Here is a 25,664-nt window from a genome sequence, read left to right as displayed (position 1 = left end):
TGCGTGTGGGAAGATCTGTACTTTTAATAGGCTACAATATATGTTCTTTTAACAATGATAGTCAGTAGGTCTTACTCCTGGGTAAGTGTGAATAGGATTGCAGCCTAGCATTATTAAAAATTTTCCTTGCTTGATTATGTTGGTTCTCGCCATGACATCAGTACCTTTGTATTGTATTGTATTGGCAACCTTTAGTCTTGAAAGACTATGGTATCGCGCTCTGAAAGGTGGTTCTGGCACAGCGTCTAGTGCGGCTGAAAAGGCCAATCCTGGAGTGACAATCCCTTCCACACCGGGAGCAAGTGCAGTCTGTCCCTGGTCTGTCTCAGAGTATCATTCCAAAAGTGGCTCCTGGGCTAAAAACCACTGCCTTAATTGATGCTTGTTTTAATCCTGTTTACTCACATACCTTTTAGATATGTTACTCCATAAGAACAGCCCCACTGGATCAGGCCATAGGCCCATCTAGTCCAGCTTCCTGTATCTCACAGCGGCCCACCAAATGCCCCAGGGAGCACACCAGATAACAAGAGACCTCATCCTGGTGCCCTCCCCTACATCTGGCATTCTGACTTAACCCATTTCTAAAATCAGGAGGTTGTGCATACACATCATGGCTTGTACCCCATAATGGATTTTTCCTCCAGAAACTCGTCCAATCCCCTTTTAAAGGCGTCTAGGCTAGATGCCAGCACCACATCCTATGGCAAGGAGTTCCACAGACCGACCACACGCTGAGTAAAGAAATATTTTCTTTTGTCTGTCCTAACCCGCCCAACACTCAATTTTAGTGGATGTCCCCTGGTTCTGGTATTATGTGAGAGTGTAAAGAGCATCTCCCTATCCACTCTGTCCATCCCCTGCATAATTTTGTATGTCTCAATCATGTCCCCCCTCAAGCGTCTCTTTTCTAGGCTGAAGAGGCCCAAACGCTGTAGCCTTTCCTCATAAGGAAGGTGCCCCAGCCCCGTAATCATCTTAGTCGCTCTCTTTTGCACCTTTTCCATTTCCACTATGTCTTTTTTGAGATGCGGCGACCAGAACTGGACACAATACTCCAGGTGTGGCCTTACCATCGATTTGTACAACGGCATTATAATACTAACCGTTTTGTTCTCAATACCCTTCCTAATGATCCCAAGCATAGAATTGGCCTTCTTCACTGCCGCCGCACATTGGGTCGACACTTTCATCGACCTGTCCACCACCACCCCAAGATCTCTCTCCTGATCTGTCACAGACAGCTCAGAACCCATCAGCCTATATCTAAAGTTTTGATTTTTTGCCCCAATGTGCATGACTTTACACTTACTGACATTGAAGCGCATCTGCCATTTTGCTGCCCATTCTGCCAGTCTGGAGAGATCCTTCTGGAGCTCCTCACAATCACTTCTGGTCTTTACCACTCGGAAAAGTTTGGTGTCGTCTGCAAACTTTGCCACTTCACTGCTCAACCCTGTGTCCAGGTCATTTATGAAGAGGTTGAAAAGCACCGGTCCCAGGACAGATCCTTTGGGCACACCGCTTTTCACCTCTCTCCATTGTGAAAATTGCCCATTGACACCCACTCTCTGCTTCCTGGCCTCCAACCAGTTCTCAATCCACGAGAGGACCTGTCCTCTAATTCCCTGACTGTGGAGTTTTTTCAGTAGCCTTTGGAATGTACTCAGTACTCAGTACTCCCCAAGGAATGCAGTTTTTTTTTTTAATTCTAAGGCATTTTCCTTGAGAGTGCTTTGAGTTAGATACCAGACACCACCAGTAGTATGAGTATGAGTACTACTGGTTAAGAAACACTGAGCTAGATATATGGACTGGTTGGGAACACTGTCAGGAGATTCTTCATGTCAGATATATAACTTGATTCTAATGGGCTGAATTCTAAATAAATAGCTAGGATGTCAGCTACACTTTGTGGATCAAGCAAGAAAGTAGGAACTGGGAACCAAATTTCAAGTTTGCTATGAGTTGTGTTTTATTCAGTGGTTCATGGATGTGTCTGCAGAATCTGTTTTGTCAAAATTTTTTTGTTAATTATGTCTATAACATGTGAACAAAACTTTTAAGCACTATCCAGCTGTTGAGCTTGCATATGAGCATGTAGAGCAGCCATTTTCAACCACTGCCATGGCACACTGGTGTACCACAGGAATTTGGGGGAAAGTCATTTATTAGTAAGGCCATTAGGGGATGTGAGCCCCCCACTGGCAGCATGGTGTGCCTTGTCGATTGCCAAAAACCTGATGGTGTGCCGTGACAGTTTTAGTGCCTTGTCAGTGTGCCTTGAGACGAAAAAGGTTGAAAATCGCTGATGTAGAGGATCTACCCCTTTGCCACATCAGCTGGATGATTCATGACATTTATTGCATTCAATTAGTGAAGCTGTTGCTCTTGTTCGTTCTTATAGGTGCAGAAAATGAAATCTTAACAGACTTGGTGAACCACCATTTGTATCTGTATGCCAATGACATCTTTGCCAATGGTTCCTGAATCTTGCAGCCATGTATTGGCAGAATTTGAATGCCTCAATCCACTGCTTTCTGCTCTCAGGTTGGACTCTAGTCGCCTGAAGGTGTGTTTCTGTTGCAGTTGCTATAGCTCTATTGCCGTTTTCCTATTGGTGTTTAGAAATACTATGTATCTGTACTTGTATGATCACTGTATGAAAAGCTGATAATTTATTGTGGTGTGTATTGATCTCTGATCTTGCATACTTAAAATACGTTGGGTCAGAATCTGTAAATCAATTGGTGCAAGATTACGCTTTCCTTTGCAAAAGTTTTCTGCTTTAGCTGCAGACTTAAAAAGCAAATCATAAGAAGTATGGTACTGAGTAACAGTATCAGCTTCAATTTTTATTCTGCTTACTTGTTTTGCATGGGTAGTTGGAAGTGCCTTTTTAAAACAGGGTAATGTCGGTATTGTATACATAATAAATAATCAAGTGAAACTAAAAATGGAATGGTTGGCATTGCAGTTTCTAAGGGGGTAGTTCAGGTATTGTTTACCATTGAATATAATTTAAAGTTTATGAGTAGCTTTTTCCTTAAAGTGCATGAGATTAATTTCAAGTGAGCACAGTATATTAAAAATGAAAATAAAATCAGCATCAATGTTTTTTTAGCAATAACGTAGTAGTATGTAACCATATTCTTTTTCTTTTTTTAAGTGTACTTGTTTAGCGGTGTCTCGAAAGTGGTTAGCTCTAGGTAGTTCAGGTGGAGGCCTGAATCTTGTCCAAAAAGAGAACTGGAAGCAGAGGCTCTTTCTCACTCATAAGGTAAGACTGGAGGAAAGTATTCAGAGACCTAGGGCTAAGAGCAACATAGAACTTGCCAAATCACAAGAAGTGACTTTTGAACTGCCTCTTTAAATGTGTAGTGAAGTGAAATAATGAAAAGTAAGCTTCTTCAGCTGTGGACTGAGAGTACCTTTGTATGGGTTGTCCTTTCTGTTCCCTTCTGGGGACAGGAGCATGTGCCCACCTAGGGGATCCATAGCTAATTCCTGCTATCTGGTTCTGCCTATAGCAAGGCTTAGATGGTTCTCCGTCTTTCTCTTCTTCCTGCGGCCTTTTTTCTTCTGCTGCCCTTTTGTTCTCCCTTCTTGTCGTGCACATACTGAGAGTGTAACAAACTTCTTATCAGTGAATTCAACTACTTCAGACTTGCTGTACAGCATCCGTTATGTCAAGGGACACACAACTATCTGAGTGATGCATGTAGCCTTTATAGTGGGCAGGTCTGCCTCTGAGGATAGTTTTTCGTGCTGTTTCCTTCCTCATGAAAACCTTACTTTCTCATGTCCACAACTGAGATAGTTCTAACCTTCTTTTGGCATGGCCTTGACAATGACATCAACAGAGCTCTGGCTGTAGTCTTCCCAACAAGGCCCAAGTGTTCTCTCGTCCATCACTCACACCCTGTTTTCTTCAATGGGCATCTAACCTTAAATCCCCTCCACTACACACATTTCTCACCTGGGAGTTAAACAGATTTCTAACCGCTTACAGAATCTCCCTTTGAGCTGCTTTGCACAATCTCCTTAAAACTGTTATCAAAAATACTGTTTTATTTTTACACCTTAACTACTAACTCTGGCTGTTCAGTTCAGAAGTCTTTCTCTTTCTACTAAAAAAGGATACAGGTGGGGCCTCAGTATCCACGAGGGATCTGTTCTCAGACCCCTCACTCATGACAAAAATTGTGGATAATCAAATCTGCGATTTTCTGCCCCTTTCTCCCACTTAAGGGGACCAGAGCTGCGCTTCGGTCCCCTCTGGTTGGCTTTCTGAAGTCTGCAGAGGCAATGCGTGCTGTCTCTGCAGGCTTCAGAATGGTCCAGAAGGGCAAGGAAGTGGTATCTTTTTGCCTCTCTGGGCCATTCTGAAGCCCGCAGAGGCAGTGGGCAGACATGCACTGCCTCTGCAGGCTTCAGAAAGCCTTCCAGCGGGGACCGGAGTACAGCTCTGGTTTCCTTCGGAGGGCTCAGGTAGAGCTGAGTCTGGCTCAGTGTGGGTCTTGGGGACCCGCATTGAGCCAGATCCCTGGATGAAAAATCCGTGGATAAACAGGCTCCACTTGGAACTCATGCTTTTGCTTGACTTAACTGAACTGGGTTAAGTCTTTGTCACATGGCCCTTTTTACAAGAGCAAATAGGAAGGCAAAGCTGTATAAAGATGTCCTCTAGCTGCTTCTGAGAAAAATGGCATGATAAATCCAAGTTAGGTTTCTGACCTCATTTTAAATACTTAATACCATTTGGGGGGGGGGCTGTATTCTTTTAAGCATATAATTTTGGAGGGGAAAAAAATTTAAAATGTGAGCTTGCAAATGAAAATTTTTTGACAAGACACCCATTAGGTTACTAGAAGTATGTTAAAAGAATGGTCCAGGGAGGGGGAATGAACAATTAATATGAAAAATTTTGTATTGGAGCTGCAAGTGAGATGCTGTTAAAGGTATTGGGTACTAACAGGACAAATGTGATTTCTTTATTCTTTGACAGGAAGGTGCTATTTCACGTATTGCCTTTTGTTTGCATGATGAGGACTATGTTGCTGTAGCTACAAGGTGAGAGTGTAAGATCAATGTTCTCAGGTAGAACATGTAGAACTGTAGTTTAAATAGTGGAAGAGGTGTTTCTGTAATGTTAAGAAAGGAATTGATATGTCTGATAGAGATTAAAGTAAACATGTTTGTATGCTCAGAAGCAAATTCAGAATATTGTTATATAATCAATTTTTCAGAAGACAAGATCCAGTAAATATTGATTTGGAATACACCTGATTTTCAGAATTGTCAATTTCCCACTTGTTAAGGGTCATATTTGTAAATAGTTTATATGTTTTGTTAAATGTATTGGTTATTTGTGTAAGAATTGGATGTATTATTGTTTTTAAACATTCTTAGCGATGTAAACTGGATTTTTGCAGTCAAGGCCTTATTGTTGTCTGGGAATTGAATCAGGAACGTCGTGGGAAGCCAGAGAGGATTTATGTTTCTTCTGAGCACAAAGGCAGAAAAGTAACAGCTCTTTGTTGGGATACAAATGCACTCCGTGTTTTTGTTGGTGATCATGTGGGTAAGGTGTCTGCTATCAAGATTAATACATCCAAGCAAGGAAAGGTAATATTTCTAAGAGAAAATATGAGCATAAGAGCAGGGGTTCATAGATTTTGCATGACTTGTTATATTCAGCCAAAACTAGTTCTTACCAGGATCCTGTCAATGCCTTGTTCCCTTTATCAGGTTCAAAGTTGGGAGAAAGAACTGGTGCTAACCCTAGCTCATCCTAATGTGCTTCAATATGATGTGCCTTTGAAGTGGAGCATAACATGGATATTCCTTAGCCTAAAGGCGTGGCACTTCTAAAATGCTCTGAAGTCTCTGTAGAGAGGTTCTAGGGATATTCTAACCCCTACTTAGTCCTTTAAGTTTAAAAAAGAACTCTAGTGCTTTTCGTATTCACCAAGTTGAATTTGTAAGTGCATTTATGAGCACCCATTGTAAGAGAACATTTCAGCTGAGCATAAATGGTCTCTATATACATTCATAGAACTAGGCAGTTTTAGTTTAGAGAAAGATTACATGTAAAATATGAGAACTTGGGATTGCTTGCTTTTGACTGACAAGAATCTAAAGGAGTTCTCAGTTTACAACATCTGTGAAAATATAATAATATCTGTACTCTGATATTCTGGAATAAAAATACACAAGAACAAAATTCTATAAGGTGTCGTACATTGCATTTTCCCCCCAGTAATTATTTTGTGATTCAGGCAGGTGTGTGTGTTTTGTACCATTGGTTAATGCATTTCCTGATATATAAAATTCAAAAATATAAAATGCAGCCTTAGCAAGATGAATTTTATATAGCTGCCTTATGCAGTTTTTTTTCTATTCCAGGTAATCAGTTCTGCCATTCCAGTTCATGTTAATAGAATTGTGTCAGTGCTGAAATACTCCAGTGTACATTTTTTTATTTTCCTGTAGGCCACCACTGCATTTGTGATGTTTCCAGTTCAGATTATAACCACTGTTGACTCCCATGTGGTTCAGCTTGATTATTTGGATGGAAGGTTACTTATCTCTTCTCTTACTCGCTCTTACTTATGTGACACTGAGAGGTAATTAATTTGCTAACTCTAACATAACATCTGTAATATGTCTGTTCCTGGAGATTAAATTCAGAAAAATTGTGATGGGATGCATCTGGTCAGTACTTTGGAATTTGGCTTATTTTGTGTCTCTTTTATCCCATCCACATGGTTTATCATCTACATTTAGATCAGGGGTGCTCAAACTTTCAACTTTAGGGACCCTGGACCTTTAAAATTGTGTAGGAGAGATAATTTCAGCAGGTGCAGCTTGTCATCTGTGGGATGACAAGTTGCACCTGCTGAAATTCTCTCTTCTATACACTTGTTAAAGGTCCAGCATCCCTAAAGTTGAAAGTTTGAGCACCCCTGATTTAGAGGTACACTGCTGGGAGAGAACATCCAGGCTTTGGAGTTGTACATTACCAGTATGTGGACAGTATTCAGAGCTATATTGCTTTGGTGTCTGAGATCACGGGTACTCAGAAGGCCTGAACTAGTATTTGAGATCTGTGATAGGTTAAATATGAGTGAATAAACTGAAACTGAAGGCAGGTATTCTTATTGAAGAGGGCCTACCTTGTTGATGGGGTATCCTGCTTGAGGTTGCATTGTCTTGAACAGGGCCACAACATCTCTCTGACACTGTGTTGGGGGCCGGAAAAAAAGAATTAATTTATTAATTAAAAGAATTTCTATTTCAAATTTGAATAAATTTACATAAATGAATATATTAGAGACGGAAAATGAATGAATGAATTCAATCCAGTTTATGATCCCATTCATCCTAATGAGGGGGGGATCTTCACGCCAGTTTAAGATCACATTCACCCTAATTGGGGGGGATTTTCATGCCAGTTTATGATTACATTCACCCTAATGAAGGGGGGGGAATCTTCATGCCAGTTTATGATTACATTCACCCTAATTGGGGGGGGGGATCTTCATGCCAGTTTATGACGACATTCACCCTAATGAGGGAGGGGGGATCTTCATGGCAGTTTATGATTCATTCACACACACACAAATGGAGGGGGGATCTTCCACACTTTCAGACACATACACCCGCCTGCTCACCTGCCCCTCGCCCTCACTCCTTCCCTTGCTTGGGCTGCCTGCCTGCTTGCCCAGCTGCATGCCCACCTGCCTGCCCATGTGCTGCTGCTGCCTGCCTGCCTGCCTGCCTGCCTGGCTGGCCAGCCAACCAGACGTGCTGCAGGCTGGGCTGGGCTCCCCTCCCTGGTGATCTCTCTCTCTCTCTCCCCCCTGGCTCAGGTTGCAGGAGGGGAGGGGAGGGGAGCCGAGCCAAACGGAGCTGATCCCAGCCCAGCCCATGGGCAAGGAAGAAGAGACTAGCAGGCAAGTGTGCAGGGTCTTTTATAGTGGAAAGTAAGGGAGACCTGCAAGTCTCATGTTACCTTTCCACTATAAAAGGCCCTGCGCGCGGGCTGGGCTTGTCTTTCCTTCGCTGCCACTGAGCTCAGCAGCAGCGAGGGAAAGCAAGGCGCAGAGCTCACACGGCAGGCCAGTGCGGGCTGGGGTGAGGGCCGAGTGCCCATTGGAGGTGGGGGGACCCCCTGGGGGCTAGATGGGGACCTGCAGCTGGCCCCAAGTGGCCTGCGGGCTGGGATTTGGGCACCCCTGGTCTTGAAGAATAGTTTTGCAGCTGGGGAGTGCTACTAAATCCAACTTTGCTCCCAAGTGTCCAGGTGTGGCCAAGAATGCTTTTGCTCAATTTCAGCAGTGTGCCAATTCTTTATTTTGTCTTTATGAAGACTTGAAAATGTTTAAAACTTTGTTTTATTGTAGTTATATGCAATAAATATTTAAAGAATCTGTTTTCCCGAATGCTTTTGGTCAGAGAAAAGTTTTGGAAAATTGGAAACAAAGAAAGAGATGGTGAATACGGAGCCTGTTTTTTCCCAATTGGAAAGAGTTGTGGCAGTCAGCAGACATTATTATATTGTGCGCGCCCTGGTTCACGGATGTGGGAAGTGAACTTCGAAGGAGAAGTGTTAAGTACGCATCAATTTAAACAGTTATTGTCATCGCCACCGCTCCCTGTTATTACTCTAAGGTAATCTTGGTTTTGTTTGATTTTGGAGAAAAATAAGTTTGTGTACTGTATGGGGTTGATCGTGTAGTTGTATCCTAAATTCTTCTGTTTGTTCAAGAAGCTCCACTTGCACAAGGGGAGAGGAAGGTGATCATAACCAATTTTTTTGCCCTGCAGCCTCCCCCGATCTGCTCATAAGGGTTGAGGGATCCTTTGGAACTGTTTGGGAATGCAGGGGTTTCAGGGGGAAGGAAAGAACATTCCCTTCCCCATCCCCAAATGAAGTTTCTTCAGTGTAGATGGAAGAAATGCATTAAGATACAGACCATGGGAGTGTGAGAAGACAGGGAAAACTTGAACTGATCTCGGTTAACATTCCTATAGATTTTGTTTTGCTTCTGTTGGCAGGGTTTGTTATTTAGGGAAAGGCTACAGAAACTCTAAATAGATAGAATATATTATCATACTGTTGGAAGATGCATCTGAATGAAGAGAGTCCAAGAATCTGAAGCCTGAGGGGTGTCACTCTATGCCACCTCACAAGTAGCATAGTTGCTTTGAGGGAGCCTCCCCATGCAATTACTGTAGAGTATTGTAAAAAGTGGTGAACCAGTTTTAACCATGCAGGGATAATTTTACTTGTGTATGAATTGAGTTCTAGATGACAACTAAGCTGTAAGAATATCATATGTGCTGGGCTTATATTTTGCTTACTGTAGCTATGTACTCGTAGAGAGAGTTCACAAAAATGTGCATATATTTAGATGAAATAATTGGGTATATATATCACTCTACTTTTCAGTCAAGATTGATGGAACAGTTTGCAACTGAAACTCCCTTCAAAAAAGTTATGATATTAGGGATACATAGAGATGTTTTCTGATACCTGGCAGTTCATGTTGTAGTTTGGGTTATAAGCTCTTCTCTTTATAACTGATGACAAAATGCTATCTTACAGGAGCAACTTTTTCACTGAAATTGTCAACATCTTCTATTCGTAGTCATCTTGTAATTAGAAAAAGACATATTTTAACATTGAAGTTTTGGGAATAAATATATTTTCTTTATCTTAAAAGAACAAAAATGGAATAAAAAGATTTGGATAAGCATAGGCTCTGGACAAATGTAAAAGGTTCAGCAAAAAACAATTTTCCAAAAAGTTATTCAAAGATTTGTTTAAGGTTAGATATTCAAAACAATCCTATGATTAAACAAATAATACAGAAGTAGTGTTTGATGAATTAAACAGAACTGAATCAGCATAATATATAAAATTATTTCTTTTTGAAGGGACTACCCGGAATATAATGTTTCTAATTGCTCCCCTCAATCTTTGTGTTTTCCCAGGCTGCTTTATTTGAGGTAAGTGTGATGGATTATTTCAGCAGAATTTGTTTGTCTTCATTATTTAGTGGAAAGTCAGGAACAATCAGTATCTCAGTATTGATAAATGACAAGTCATGTTAAACTACCACTTTCACAATTAATTGCATCATAATGTAAGCAATTTCTATGAATTTTCTAACAATCAGAGAATTATGTAATAAATGCTCTTATGTAATATGCTTATGCTTCTTGGAATCAAACATTCCACCAGGGGCTAATATGATAAGATCTTTATTGCCTCTATGCAACAAACATAAACCAATTATGGTACTACAGCGATTCCATGCTTATTGTTACTATGTGTACTCAAGGGACACAAGGACAAACCTGAAAGACCCTGATCTCAGGATCTGTTGGTTCTGGTGCATGTACCTCACTAACTGGTAACATTAAAAGGGGAGTAGAAAGAGGAACTTGGACCCCAAGGTATAGAACAAAGATAATCTTATTGAGGGGAATCAATACAATAAGAGGTAATGGAGCAAAGAAATACAGCCACCATTAATTGACTTTGCTTGATGTATATGGGGGCTTGGGAGGATACTAAGCAGAGATTTGCTGCTTGCATGCAAAGTGTAGTTTTCTCTAAAGCGTTAAAGGCTTGAGAGAGTGAGAACAGAGTGGCTGGAGCCTTAGAATAATGATGAACCTTAGAATGATAGCTAGGAATTGGTTGGATAGCTGGGAATTGGAAACAGAAGAGACATGCTCCACACACAGACATCTGTTGATAGTATTATTAATAGTATTTATATACTACTTTTCAACAAAAAGTTCACAATGCGTTTTACAGAGAAAAATCAAATATCTAATGACTCCCTGTCCCAAAAGGTCTCACAGTCTAAAATGATGCAAAAGAACACCAGCAGACAGCCATTAGAGAAGACACTACTGGGATGAGGCAGGCCAGTTACTCTCCCCCTGTTAAATAAAAGAGCACCCATAGTAGACAGCGCAGTTCTCTTGCAAGAATGGGAAGAAATATAATGATAGAACTTATTATTTACATGTTCAAAATCCTTCTGATAATATCCCAGTAATCTTTTAGATTTACGTACTCTGTATGCAGAAGTCCCAGCTTAGAAAATAGTAGGCACTGGAAAATGGGGTTGGGTGATCTCAGATTAGAGCGGTGGTTCTCACACATTTAGCACCGGGACCCACTTTTTACAATGAGAATCTGTCAGGACCCACCACAAGTGATGTCATGACTGGAAGTGACATCATCAAACAGAAAATTTTTTGACAATCCTAGACTACAATCCTACCCATGCTTAGCAAGGAATGTCTCATTTATTATCATTGTTAAAAATATACATAGTAGCTTATTAAAAATACAGGTCTGTAACACTTCCCCAGATGCAATCACAGACTACGGTAGCATCAAGTCTAATATATTAAAAAGAAAAAAATATTGAAATGAATGGGGACCCATCTGAAATTGTGGGTCCCAACCTACAGTTTGAGAAACACTGGGTTAGAGGCTTTGGGGACCTTGGGACTCATGGAGTCAAGTTCCCAAACGGGCTTAGCGACTAAACCAAAATGTGAAGGATAGGTTCAAAAGAATGAATGGACTTGAGTCCATGCAGACACTTGGAGTATAAAACAGAGTTAGATTAGAGTTGTACAGAGGATTTTAGTTACTGGACATACATATCCAGCAATCAAAATTTGCAGGATCAGTATCTCTCAGTTATACACATGTTATTTCCTGGTCTACATAGCTAAAGCTCAGTCCAGGAAGACCCTGATGCTACCTTACAAGGAGAAAATGTAGAGATTAAGATGGAGATGGGTCTCTGATGCATAAAAGGAGTAGTCCTACTTGAAGGACTAGTAGTAGTAGTTTAGGAGTAGTCCCAAACCTGAACATTGGACAAGGAAAGAGATCTTGGTTGATCCCAGGCATGGGACAGAAGACCTATAACTGATCGAGACAGCTGCATTGGGATAATGCATTTTTCAGGCATGAGCGTTAGGTTTGTGCACAAGTTCTTTTTAACTTTTCAGTTAAAGTTAGTTGGGGGATCAGGAATGCTCAGTCAAGATCTGAGCAGGCAGTAGACTGAAGCTTTTGTATGAAGCTTCTGAGATAGGAAGGAGATTATTTTTATGTACCATGTTTTGCCATGGTTTAGTTTTGATCAGACTCTTCAAAATGGTAACTTGTGTCAGAGGAAAGTGGTGGGACAGGGGGCTTGGTAACAATATTTGGAAGTAAGTCATGGTAATTTCATTGCTGCTTACTCTCAAATAAGCAGACATAGGCTGCAATCCTATGCCCCCTTACCTGGGAGTAAGTCCCATTGAATTCATGGAATTTATTTCACAGAGGACATGGATAGGATTGTGCTCATAGAATTCACAGGTCTCTGTATAAAACTTAACTCCTATCTGCTTGAGTGTATACCTGAAGGAATGAAGAATACTATTAGAAACTAAGGTTGCAGAGCACTTGAAGTGCCCCATATTGGTTGTTGAACCTTCAAAACTGAAGGACATCCTTTTTATTGATAAGTAATGCAAAACTAGGCTGGACACCCACGTCTGTTTTTTTTCACTTTTACAGTGAACACTGTGTAATGACATGGACAGAAAGAGGCATTTATATCTTTATTCCCCAAAATGTCCAAGTTTTGCTCTGGAGTGAAGTGAAAGGTAAATTTCATGTGGCCTAGTCAACTGGGTTCTTAAAATGTGGCAGTTTATGTACTCAGCTTATAATATGCAAGCAGATCATGTGTGTGATCAAAATTGGCACATGAACTAAAATGAAACCTTGAAACTTACCTTAATTGAAGACAATTTTTAGTATCTAAGTTGATAGCTCTTAAAATGTGTGCAGACAAATCTTATAAACTTAGGGTTTGTGGCTTATAATTGTTGTTTGTGGTCAGAGCTGCTTATGTTTGGTTTGGTGCCATTTTATTCCCTGTCTTCCCTCTGCATTTGTCTATTTCAGTGTTTCCCAAACTTTTTTGACAATGACCCCACATGCAGTTATTTTCTCAGTTTGCTGACCCGTGGAATTGGTACATGTTCATGATAATAATTTAACAAAAACATTCATTGCTGAGCTCTGAGAGGGAAGCTGCACAGGGCTTCAGTTCTAGTTGCACGACCATGCAGCTTATGGGGAAAACTGCTTCCTGTGAACATCCACGAATCTTAGTAGGGAACCGTTTGCCTACTCCCTTGTCTTTGTGAAAGTGGTTTGTTGGCTTAGATGAAAATTAGGTTCATCTTAATGCGTGTAGCCTCAGACTTAAACATTTGTAATCAAGATACTGAATAGGTCTTGTGATGGTTGATGCAGTACTATAGAGAGGGTTTTCAAGTCCATTCAGAGATACATGATAGATGAATTAGCGCTTCCTTGCTTCCAATGTATAGAAAATCTGAGGAATCCAGCATAATCAGTGGGAACCAGGGATAGTACTGCTTCTGTAGTGGTGCTGCAGCTTTGGAATTTGGATCGAGGAGATGCATTAAATCTCTGCCTCTGTGTTTTAGAGCCATCATTTTCTCTGGATTTTTAACTAGTGTGTATACCATTTTCTGATTGGTGGTTTTTCTTAAGGTAAATTCTTCTGGCAGATTTTTATTAGCATTTCTGCTGAATTTTAATACAGTGGGCTCTCCTCATTTGCAGGCTTGGGAACCACAAATCAGTTGCAGCATCGCAGGGTAGTATTGAGTGCTCCCAGAAGCCGCTTTCAGGTCATGCCAGGGCCTGCAACCCATTTCCTTCATCCTGGTGTGCAACTGAATGCATCGTGCAAGCATTTCCCAAACTGTGTGAAATGCTTCTGCTATGCATTTGGTTGTACATCCTTGGTGTGACCAAGGAAGCAGTTGTTGGGTACACCCAATACATGGTCTGCAGCACTCATGACTCACAGGTATATTTTTTTTAAGGGACTTGAGCATTCATGGATTTTTGTATCCCACTGTATGTTATGCTGGTGTGCATAACATGTCTCATGTCCTGGAAAAGAACTTAAATGTCCTCCTTTTCCCTGTGATCAGGCAGCATATAGCTTTCTTGTAATTATATGTAATAAATAATATGCAGGCTTGCCACTTTCTGGAAAGTCAGGGGAATGGAAATTGGTCAGGGAAAGTCAGGAAAATTGGTCTGAAGTTAGGGAAATTGTGATTAAAATATATTCAAGCAGTTGATGTTTGAGCTGCTGCTGCCAGAGCCTGGGCTGTTCTTGTGGCAACTGGAATAGAGAAACAGCAGAATCCAAGTAAAACTTAATGATGCCCTTTCCCAGCTCCACCTCTTTCCCAGCTCCACCACCAGCAACCAGCTGAATGTGCTTGTTGAGCTCTGTCCCTGCAGGATTTCCAAGGTCTCCCTGTAGCATTTGCAGAGCAAGGTTAGTTTAAACGTTTAGCAATATACAGACTTGAAACATCTGGCTGTTTTCATCCTTGCCTGCTATTACTGCATTTAACTTGCATATAAAGATGAGCATGTTTAAGGGTCATACTTGTGTATGGAATGGACGTTTTGTCTCCTGCTAACTCAGCACAGAGTTGCAAATGAGTTTCGCTGCTGTTGGATTCCACAGACAACTAGCACTTTCTGCTCTGCACTGAAGCTGATACTAAATCCCTTACTTTGACAAATATTTTTGCAGTTGAGACTTGTGTAGTTGTAGAGGGGAATATTTCATTAAACTTTGCATTAGTGCAATACGACCTAGTCATTTTTTAACGTGATTATATTTGAATGGTGGTCATGGAAATTGGCAAATGTTGGTCAGAGAAAGTCAGGGAAATGAAAAATAAAATTTTAGTGGCAACCCTGAATATATGATATAGTTTTCAATTTAATAAGCGATCTTGGGGCTTGAGTTGCTGCCATCCTCTTGCCCCTGCTTCTTAAGGGGCCAGACTGGTGGGTTTTAACCCACCAGTTTGGGAATCACTGCAGTAGATGATACCTATACGACTTTCCCACATGAATTAACGTTTACCTTACATGTTGATTAAGAAATAAAACATGTTACATGGTCCTTGGTGTTCCTTAGATATGGAATAAACACTGGAGAGTGACTTACCATATTTTTATTCCACATTTCCCTCTTAGGCTTTCAGTGCTCTGAAGCCCAAATTCAGATAGCTGGGATAGCTTATGAGGGCTGCCAGGGCATGGTATGTATCCATCGCCTTCTAAGAATGGAGAATTCAGTTTTTAGTTCTTCATGTGTTTTATAAAAGGAATATCTTGATAGATGGCATAAGAGTATTTTTAATTGTTAAGTACAAAATATGATGTGCAGTTTTGGGAAGCTGTATATTCAGACTGATGTTTCTCATAATCTCTTTTGTTTAGATATCCAAGACATTGCAGTGTACAAAAATGAACTGTTCTGTTTACACAGCAATGGAAAAGTCTCTCATCTCTCTCTTATGCCTGTGGAAAAATGTGTTGAACGTTTGCTTAGAAGAAGCTGCTGGAATATTGCAGCTAGAGTCTGTTGCCTCTTCCAGAATTCAGTTATCTTGTGTCGGGTAATGAAAACTGTTATGTGAAATCAAATTTGTTTAGTGGCTGTTTTTAAAAGGAATTTCTAAAACAGATAGATCTTGTAATGTAAAAGTTACATTATGATATTGTGGTACATTTTAGAAATAACTAATTGCTTTCATTGTTAATTTACTTGAGACTGTGTTTATGCTTTGGAAGCTTAGCACAGTACCCAATAAAATTTCATCTGAAGCTTTTCTTTTGTGCATTATTAGGCAAGAAAAATTCTTCCTATAGATAAACTGGAGCATTTGAAATCACAGTTGGACCTTTCAACACAAAGCAGTATTATTACACAACTTGAAGAACTGATCTCAAAGCTTGAGCCTCTAGATTCTGCCTGCAGTAGCAGAAGGAGCAGTATTTCTTCCCATGTAAGGATATTTCTGTAATAAGCACTTAGAAAACAGTAGATAAGGATTGCTGAAAATATTTGTTACCTATGCTACCCTAAGGAGTGTGAGTAGAAGAAAGTGGCACAACCAACTTTTCCTGCCCTCTCTTTAACGCACTAAGTCCCCTGAAGATTGACTTTTGAATGTTTTTGTCTATTAAAAAAAGTTGTTGGGAATAAATGCACAAGTAGTTTTGCCTGAAGGGTTTTTCTTTCTGCAAAATCAATAAATAATAAATAAAACTAGGTAACATACAAATGCTATTAAACTGCTACATACGTTTGTGCCCACAGAATGTTTTCCCATCACACATGTGTTGGAATATTACTGTATTGGAAGAAGCTACACAGTCCAGTTATGGCCCAGCATATAATTCCCATTTATTACAGTGTGTGATTGAAACATTTACTTACTACTTTCCTTTTGAGATTAATAGGTCTCAAACTACTTGGGTTTGGCTTAATCTCACTGCACATTTTTTAGTTTACAGTACTTTCTGGACATTAAGTTATAAGGACAGACTATTAAAGCTGCTATTATGGTTTCTTAATAGGAAAGTTTCAATGTATTAGATTCTGGAATTTATCGTGTTATTAGCCGAAGAGGCAGTCAGTCTGATGAGGATAATTGTTCTCTACATAGCCAAACCTTTTCAGAAGATGAAAGATTGAAAGAATTCCATGCACATCAGGAAGAAGAACAGCTGGAACTAGGTAATATAAATGTTATTCTGTATTTCTGTATTCCTCCAATAAATAACTGAAGACGTAAGAACAGCCCCACTGGATCAGGCCCACTGAATCAAGACTTGTTACTGATTATTCCAGTCACTGGAGGTCCCTGCAGCCATCTAGAATAACTTGCCAACTCCATTCCTTTTGTTACAGCCATTTAAAATGTGTTTTCAATGCAGTTTTTCAAAATATATTTAAATGAAGATCTTGTGCTTCAGTGCCATGTAACTATTTATACCTTCTTGGAAGGCTGGCCTTTTTTTTTTTGATAGTGGGTTGCCAAGGGTTCCATCTTGTCCCACATACTGTTAAACATTTTCACGAAACTTTTGGGAGACCTCTTTTAAGGGTCTGGAGTTGGGTGTTGTTAATATGCAGATAACTGGATGCATTTTAAAAAGCTGAAATTATATTCAGACAAAGCAGAAGTCCTCTTAGTTTGTAGATCTGTGGCTCAGAAGTTAGATCATGATCCTGTTCTGAATGGGGTTGTATTCCCTCTGCAAGAGCAGGTTGACAGTCTGGGGTTCATTCTCGATTCTCCACTGTTCTTGGTTTGCAAAGTGGCAGTGGTGGCCAGGGAGGCCTTTGCCCAGTTTCGGATGGTGCACTAGCTATGGCTGTACTTAAATCAGACCTACCCATAGTGCTCCGTGCCTTGGTGGTTACAAGATTTGATTACTGTAATGTATCATGGGGCTGCCCTTGAAGAACGTCTGGAAACTATAATTGACCCAGAATGTGGTGGCCCATGTGTCTTGGGACTCAGTTGTTTAACTTAGTCTGAGGGTTGCTCCTGTGGTCATGCTGATAGCTGGTTTGTTTCTGGACTGAATTCAAGATGCTGGTTTAAAAGCTCTTTAAAGCCCTATGTGGCTTGGGAGTAGGGTATTTAGGAACTTGCCTTCAGTCCGATTTGAATTGGCTTGTTACCTGAGGGGACCTTGCTTCACATACTGGCTGTGTGGGTGCCATTACTATGGAATTCTCTACTGGTTGAGCTAAGAGTTTTGCCCTCCCTGTTAGCTTTCTGATTTAGGGTTCAAGTTTTCCATCTTAGTGTGTTTTCTGCCTTGCTTCTGTTTTTATTCTGCTTGTGTTGCTTTTTTCTTTTCTTTTAAGCATTTTGAAATCATTTTATTGCTATTGATGTTTTGTTTTTTGGTTTGTGTTTTAATCTATATGATTACTGTGGGTATTTGTTCCACTGTTTTAATGTATTTTATGTATACTTGTAAGTCACTTTGAGTGCTCTGAATATTTGGGAGGGGGGAAGTTGGGGGAAGATACCTAATTTAAAATAGGTAAATACATTAAAAATGGTTAAAAGGAAGCAAATGAAAATAGAAAGAATTGAATTTGGACCATTTAAGGAAGCTACAGTTTTTTTTCCAAAGGAACTATGTTAGGTTAGCTACTAGTGTGTTTTATTGAAAGCATTGATGCACTTAGTTTAACCTATATTATGTATGGGTGGAAAAACCACTATCCTGATTGTCATTCATAGCAGCGGTAGTCCCTTGTGTTACGTTCACAACTGTTTATCAGAATTTGGCTCAGTCTGATATGATCACTTGTCTGACTAGTTGACTGAGTATTTTACTGGAGAAATTTGGTTTGTGTATGCTGATATTTTAGTATTTACATTGAGGATTGATTTCACTTCTCACAATACTAACTCTTCCATGAAATGGTAGCTGCTTCCTCAGTTCTAGAAAATTAATGTATTTTATCTGTAAAAGAGTAATTTGCCAGTGTTGACTGAAGACGAAAAGTTTTGTATGCTGTGTTTTAAAGGACAAATTATTTCAATGATTTGCTATTTGGAAACGTGTAGGAAATTGCGTTGCATTCTGGCAACTGGTTTTTTTTTAAATAGCCGTAGTTGGAAATTAGATGACAGGTATTCTCTGGTACCATGAGCTGTGATCTACTTCTGAGGGAACAAGAGGTTTTGTTAAGGGAGCAATGGAATGTGTTTTTAGGATTCATTGCAAAGTAATGAGTTAATAAGTTAATATGCATCTACTTTGCTTATTTTTTATTGTATTGCTACGATGAATGCAGGCTTTCCAATAATGTTAACATATTCCATGCCTCCTTTTTTAATTCAAATGTAAGATAATTTATAAAACGTTTATTTGTATGTTTGGTGGGGATATGCCTCTCCCTGTGTAAAAGACTATACACATAAGCTTCATTTGGTACTTGAAAGAACTTGAATTATAACATTTGTAATGAATAGTGCCTTTTCTACTTTGAATTGGCCTCTTTGTTTTTTGTTAACTAACTTAGGCAAGATTTTAAAATTGCTACCATTTCCCCCTTGAACAAAACATAAAAAAGTTCCTTTAAAAGTTTGATCTTGAGCATATAGATATTTGAGTCTGTGTAGGAAAGTCAAATTGCACAAGTGCTGAACAGCCCAATTGTAACTAACTTTCCAGTACTGATGCAGCTATGCCAACGTGGTATGCACTGCATCCTGTTCTAAGTAAGGAAATAATTGTTCCATTACCTTGGGGCTGCATTGTGGCTGCATTAGCACTGGGAAGTTGGTTAGGATTTGGCTGCAAGACTAAGAATAAATCTGGATGTTCAGATGGTTTTTCCAAGTCAGTGTGAATAACTAAGTTTTTAGATGATTTATTTATAGGTAGGAGCTGGAGACAAATATTTTTCTATATTTGTTTCCCCACTCTCATTTGCAGATTCTTTGCTGTTATCTTTAGAAGTGTATGATGTATAGACGTCACCTTCTTTGTGTCATTTAGTTTATAGTTGGAATAGTCTGTTACACTGAAATGTGTACTGAAATATATCTTGAGAATATTGTTAAAAACCATGTCTCTGAACTACTTGGGGCTTCTTATAGATTCTACCAGATGTTACTACTCTGGGGCTTCTTATAGATACTAGCAGATGTTACTATGTTAAATTTTCACATCTGAGTAGTTCTCTGAGATTCTATGAATTCTTATTGCTGCCTGATGACAAATGTATGACAGCATTCAGATCATGAATTGTGCGTAGTTTGCTTATTTCAAGTTGTTAAGTTACTTGAAATAAGCACCATTGGCTTATTTAAAGGTTCTATGTAATCTGATTTATCAGAAATAGTTTCTAAAGAAAACAATCTGGCTAGTCATCTGAGCATTAGAGATGCAAAATGCATATCCCCATATGGCTTAGAAAAGGTGACACATCAGTAGTAAGTTCTTGATCTTGAAAGCAATCTTAAGAAGCCTAGGAAAAGACTTGGAAACTGGGCACCTGATCATGTCTTGGCATGTATTTTCACAGATCACTCCATTTTATAACTTGTCCATTTTAATTTTGTTTGTTAGAGAATGTATGTCATGCTTCTGTGGTGGTCGACACTGATCGGAATGAGACTTTTCTTCCATTCAGTATTCCATTGTCATTCCGTTCATCATCTCCTCTCGTATCTCTTCAAGCTGTCAAGGACAGGTAAAATCATGTATGAATTCCTCATCCATTACATCCATATTTCTTTTGTCTGATCCATTCATAATTTGTTAGTCTGTTCCTAGATTTTCCAAGTTAGTTTTTAACTCCTTGAAAGTTGGATATCAAGAAGTTGACTGGGGCTAAAAGTCTGTCTTAGTAATTGAAAGGGATCAGTGTTTCTCAACCTTTGTTCTGTACCACTTCAAATGGTCCACCTTTTCAAAGTACTGCCGGAAGTAACTTACAATGACATCATTATTACATCTGGGTTGGGACGCCAGATGCAACCCAGGAAAAACCAGTAAGAAGCTCAGGATGGACAGGATGGACAGGAGGGCTTGTTCAAGTGCTGAAAAGCATGCTTTGGAGCCTCCTACCACTGTTTCGCGTTCCTGGTCTCATTGCCGGATGGCAGGGGTCCAGGGGTCCTGCAAGTGCCACCAGACACCACCTCAAGTGCCACTGGTGGTACCCATACCACTGGTTGAGGAACAGTGGAACAAGAACTAGTCTTCAGGACAGATTTGGCCCATGAACTTTCAGCTGCCTGTCACTAACACAGTGTGGGTACTGTGTCTGCAGAGTGTCAACTTTTAATTAACTCCTTTACCTAACTCTGTCAGTAGCTTAATGCTATACAGTTCTATCCTGCATGCTCTGTTTGATAAGGGTAGAAAGCTGGGTGTGTGTGTGTGTGTGTGTCAGGATCCAAGCTCCTGGGCCATAAGCCAAGAATGCCCCAAAGAAAGAGTTTTAAAAAACTAGATACAGAATATGATCATGCTGTACTTGGGGCAGGAATTCACAATTGTAGAATCCATGTAAATAAGATAAAATATAGTTGTATTTACTAATTAAAGTACAATATATGGTAACAATATGTTTGAGGAAAAGCAAGTAAATGACTATAAATATGATATGCAAAGGTTTTAGTTAGCTATTATGAGTAAATTGTTTTATGAGAGGTTTGTATTAACATCTGTTTGATATGTGGAACTTGTGTTATATAAATGAAGCCCAAATCTACTGAAAGGATGCCACGGTGGGTAGGCACACATGCATAGGGAGAGGCAGTTCTTTAAATAACTTGGTCATGAACTATTTAGGGTTTTTAAAGATAACTGGCACTTACTATGCTTGGAAACAAACCAGTCCAACAAAGATGTAAAAAAGATGAGAATTGCATGGGCCACAGCAAGGACTCTAGCTACTGCGTTCTGTACCAGTTGTTTCTGAACACTTGTTTGGTTGTTGGCTAAAACATAGAAAATGTAATAAAAGACACAAATAAGTTACCCATTAACTGTTAATAACAAATCAGTAAGTACCTCACTATTATAACAGGTTCATTCTTGAGTGACAATATTAACAGGCATCCCAAAATATATAAATATAACTTCCAAAATATCAAGAGTTCCAAATTGTTTTAAATTTTGAAGCAGCAAAATCTTCCCATTCCCAGTTTGCTTCATATAGGTTATATATGCATAGTGTGCTAGCATTTTCGTATCCATGTCTAAGAATTAGAATTCTTTCTTTCTCTAGTACTCTGCTATCCTAGTTCTTGTTCAAAGTTTCTGAACCCTTTTTATGGGCAGCCCCATGTACGGAGTGTTGCAATAGTTTCAACACAATACAGTTCTATTGAAGAACTGTACCTCAGAGGGTGTGCTTATTGTTTATTGATGCTTCAGTGTTCTACATCTCAAAGCTTCAAAGACCTGAACTTCTAAGGGTAGTTAATGTAGGAAGGCTCTGCAAAAGATTATTTCAGGGACAGGTTTCAACCCAAGACAGAGAGAGCATGATTATAAGGTCAGAAGGAGCTGATTTGATGAGTGAGACAGCAGACTGCATGAGCCAGATGTGTGCACAGCTGGTAAGAAATTAGATTCTTATATTAGTCTCTTTTGTTGATAAGTTATGTAATACCCTGGGCATGAATTGATGTTGTAAGCCAAATCTTGTTTAGGAAGAGCTAACGAAACTTATTTAATTATAAAAGTAGCTTGACAATAGAATAAGCTACCCATGGGGTAGGAGGCTTTCCCTTGCTAGAGGTCCTGTGGAGGTTGGGCCCTATCTGTTGTGGATGGTTTGGAATTTCCTGCTTTGAATGTGGGATTGAATTAGATTGCCTACAAGGATTGTTCCAGCTTTTATTATATGATGTAGGTAAGATAGCAGTAATGCCTATTTTCATTTTGTTTCTCTTTAAAAAGACATTAAAACAGTATACCAAATGTCATGACATTCAAGGTAGGATTATAGAAAAGCAAGCATACTGGACCTCCTTGGAGTAGGTGCTATTGCTGACTGAAATTTTATGGAGCATATACACCTGCACTTGAACTTTTATTTAAAAGAAGAGCCTAAATGTCTATTAGTTAACTGGTATTTCCATTATATTATCCTGTGGTCTGCAAGCTTCCCTCCCCTTACTGCTGTGGCTTCTTGTCTAATGGATGGGATCCATAAGAACTTTTCTAGTGGTCTTAATTCACATCAGATCTTCTCCTGTAATCCTTTATCTTTATGCAGCTACTCCTGAAGGCCAGAGACCCTCCAGAGAGGGGTTCAACATGGTACCAAGGACTCCTCTTAGAAAGCAAAATTGGCAGTTCTCTCCTTGATCAGAAACACTTCTTCCTCATGCTTGGAGCAGTCTAAATTCCAAGCATCATTTTTTTTTTAATTTTATATGAGGAATCTATATCCCGCCTTTCTCCCACACTCAAGGCAGCTTACAGATAAAACCAATACTGATTAAAACAAAACTAAAAACATTAAGCATAAAAACTCTTAAAATAGAACAAACCCCAGGATCACACAAACTATTAAAATTATCTCATTTAAAAGCACCTGCCCACAATGTCAGTTATATGGTTGACATATTAATTTCAAGTGGCAAGATTTTATGGGTCATGCTGCTCCCTCTTTGAAAACAGAAGTGTGAGAAGTTATTCAGATTTATCTGCAGTGCAAGGATCCAAATAACTTTTGGCTTTTATATTGTCAAAGGAAGCACTCATTGCTTCACTTTAGTCATCTGTACAATTTGAAAACTGTTTTGTGCACAGCTGTGTCAGTATAATATAATATAATATAATATAATATAATATAATATAATATAATATAATATAATATAATATAATATAATAGTTCCTGCCCTCCAATTTAAATGTTGCAAATTGCAAACTTTGGGGCCTCTTCATCATGCCTAACTTTCCTTCTCTTCTTTTATGTATTTGTTTTTTGTTTAGCATCCAGCCTGAAAACTTTCTGGAGAACTCAAAAGCTTGCTCACTGTTTTGTCACGTTATATTATGACCAACTAAAACTGTTTTTCTTCTATCACCATTTACTTTTTTTCCCTAATGGACCAACTCATTTACTTACAATTTTGAGGTATTTTGGAGGATACAATGTTTGTGGTGTGTTAACTCTTCTATTAAAACCTCTTATATTAATAACAAAATTGTGTGAGCAGTACAGAAATAATAGATCAAATCCCAAATGATCATACTACCTGCCTGACTCCATGTACAGTATACAAGTATAAAACTAAACCCTTGAAAATATGAAAGTTCAGTCGAAATTAATGAGACAGACTTCCAAGTAATGTAAGATCTGAGCTAGGATTTGACTGTTCCACTTTATAGCTTAAACAGTTCTGAACACTTCTCTCTCGATAATGTTGAAAGAAACTACCATCTTCTCAGTCTGCTTTTCATATCTGAAAAATTACTGTGAAAGCTGATGGCATAACAAATTAAGCACTGAGATACCACACAACAACAACATTGTTTGCTTTAACCTAACTTTCTAACCTAAAAAAACTAGAAAGTTTGTACTGTGTTAATTGTGTTAATATTTAATTCCTAGTGTTTCTAGTTTTGTACGCAAAACTACAGAAAAGATTGGTACCCTTCATGTGAATCCTGATAGAATCAGACAGGATTTTAAAGATGAAGAACAAGTACCAGAGGAGACTGCTAGTGTAGTAGCACTGCCTCAGGAAGAAGAGTGAGTAAAACCTCAATTTGGCCTATTTAATTCTTTTCATTACCATAATATAGTAGTAAGATTTGTTGCTGTATTGGTTGACTGTAAGGGTCTTTACCAGAGACTGCAAGTTTGAGGAATATATGCTGTACTTGCAAATACGTGTTTCAGGTATCTATTGGCAACCATTGTCGGTGCCAGAGACCATAAGTAGAGGTGTTTGAAAATGGTGTTATTTAATTCGCTGTGATCAGTAAGAATAAGGCTGTAATCCTATCTTACTCACCAAAAACAAACATCTCTAACCATGAAAATTTTGGTTCCTGCTGGGCATGCAAGAATTGCATACTGCCTTCCCCTCACTAGTTCATCCTTTGCCCTTTGTGGATAGGCTTGGCGACAGCAACAGTAATGGGCAGTTTTATTCTCCTTGCGTGTTGCCCTAGAATACACTAAGCAGAAGTGAATATTTTGCAGCTACTGGAAATGCCCCAGCTGCATTAGCCTTGGGGGGGGGGAGTACCTGAGTTTTCTTCTTTCCCACTCACCTCAGGCCAATGGGTATTTTCTCATGATCCTAGAGTGCTCCTGGAAGAATCCCATTCATTGCTGCAGGAGTTGTAGCAACTATGCTTAAGAAAATTTAGAGTCACTTTAATTCTAACTCGTTCATCAACTCACACATAATGTTAAAACTCTAGTGTTGTTGTGACCCAGGATTTTCTTAAGTAAACTTTGAGGTTGCTGCAATTCCTGCAGCAGCTAGTGAGGGTGTAGGGTAGGGCAGCCAGGACCCTTTGAGTCTCATAAATCCCTGGAATGTGCTTAGGTGGTCCACTCTCTGGTACTGGGCCTTTCAATGATACCCCATAATGCCATCAAAAAGCAATCTTTCGCTATTGGAATGTCTGGCATCATTTACTAAGCATACGGGGAAGGAAAATTTTAAAAAACCAGGAATCTTATAATAGAAACAGTAAGCCATGTATGGTGCAACCTTGCAGTGCGAGAAGTTACCATTTTTAGATAGTGTGAAATGTTGTGTATTTATTGCTGGACTGTCAGCAAAATGAAAGTGGAGGAATGTGAAAAACTTTGGTGCTGTACTGATTGGTTTTCCACCTGCTATGGAACTTCACAGGAATGAGACTTGAATGAGAGAGCATTTTTAAATTTCCTCTCATTGTTTATTAAATGAATTTTATCTCTCAAGGGAAGAGCTACAGAGCCAACCTCTAGAAGAGGATCACTTTAAAGATCTCAAGGCTGAAACTACAAAGACTCTGTAAGTGAAGTGTCAGATGTGAGGAGAAACTGTAGCAGAGGGAGGGAATGAACTACGTACGTTGTCTTGAGCTCTTTGCTAGAAGGGCAGAATAAAATTTCTAATGTTTTACTTAAATTTAATTGAATGAATTTAATTCAAATTTTTAAAATCTGATTTTGTAGAACATATTGTACGCAGATGAAAGC

General features: G+C 39.3%; 1 protein-coding gene across 3 annotated transcripts in view; it reads left to right on the top strand.

The window, feature by feature from the left end:
- HPS5 (HPS5 biogenesis of lysosomal organelles complex 2 subunit 2) overlaps positions 1-25,664 on the top strand; it is a 41,217-nt gene that overhangs the window by 1,765 nt on the left and 13,788 nt on the right. For all 3 annotated transcript variants that reach the window (XM_066609512.1, XM_066609513.1, XM_066609511.1), the window contains exons 2-15: positions 2,408-2,572; positions 3,170-3,280; positions 5,009-5,073; positions 5,436-5,628; positions 6,496-6,629; positions 8,461-8,676; positions 9,946-10,017; positions 12,614-12,702; positions 15,392-15,570; positions 15,802-15,960; positions 16,535-16,694; positions 20,063-20,186; positions 24,072-24,212; positions 25,405-25,476. In XM_066609512.1, coding sequence (XP_066465609.1) covers positions 2,459-2,572; positions 3,170-3,280; positions 5,009-5,073; positions 5,436-5,628; positions 6,496-6,629; positions 8,461-8,676; positions 9,946-10,017; positions 12,614-12,702; positions 15,392-15,570; positions 15,802-15,960; positions 16,535-16,694; positions 20,063-20,186; positions 24,072-24,212; positions 25,405-25,476 — 1,829 coding nt within the window. In that variant the 5' untranslated portion in view covers positions 2,408-2,458. The remainder of the gene's footprint in view (positions 1-2,407; positions 2,573-3,169; positions 3,281-5,008; positions 5,074-5,435; positions 5,629-6,495; positions 6,630-8,460; positions 8,677-9,945; positions 10,018-12,613; positions 12,703-15,391; positions 15,571-15,801; positions 15,961-16,534; positions 16,695-20,062; positions 20,187-24,071; positions 24,213-25,404; positions 25,477-25,664) is intronic.

Source organism: Tiliqua scincoides, chromosome 1 (genome assembly GCF_035046505.1).
Source record: "Tiliqua scincoides isolate rTilSci1 chromosome 1, rTilSci1.hap2, whole genome shotgun sequence".
In the NCBI taxonomy this organism is placed as follows: Eukaryota; Metazoa; Chordata; class Lepidosauria; order Squamata; family Scincidae; genus Tiliqua; species Tiliqua scincoides.
Note: the sequence above shows the minus strand (reverse complement) of the source record. Positions and strands in the feature narration are given on the sequence as shown.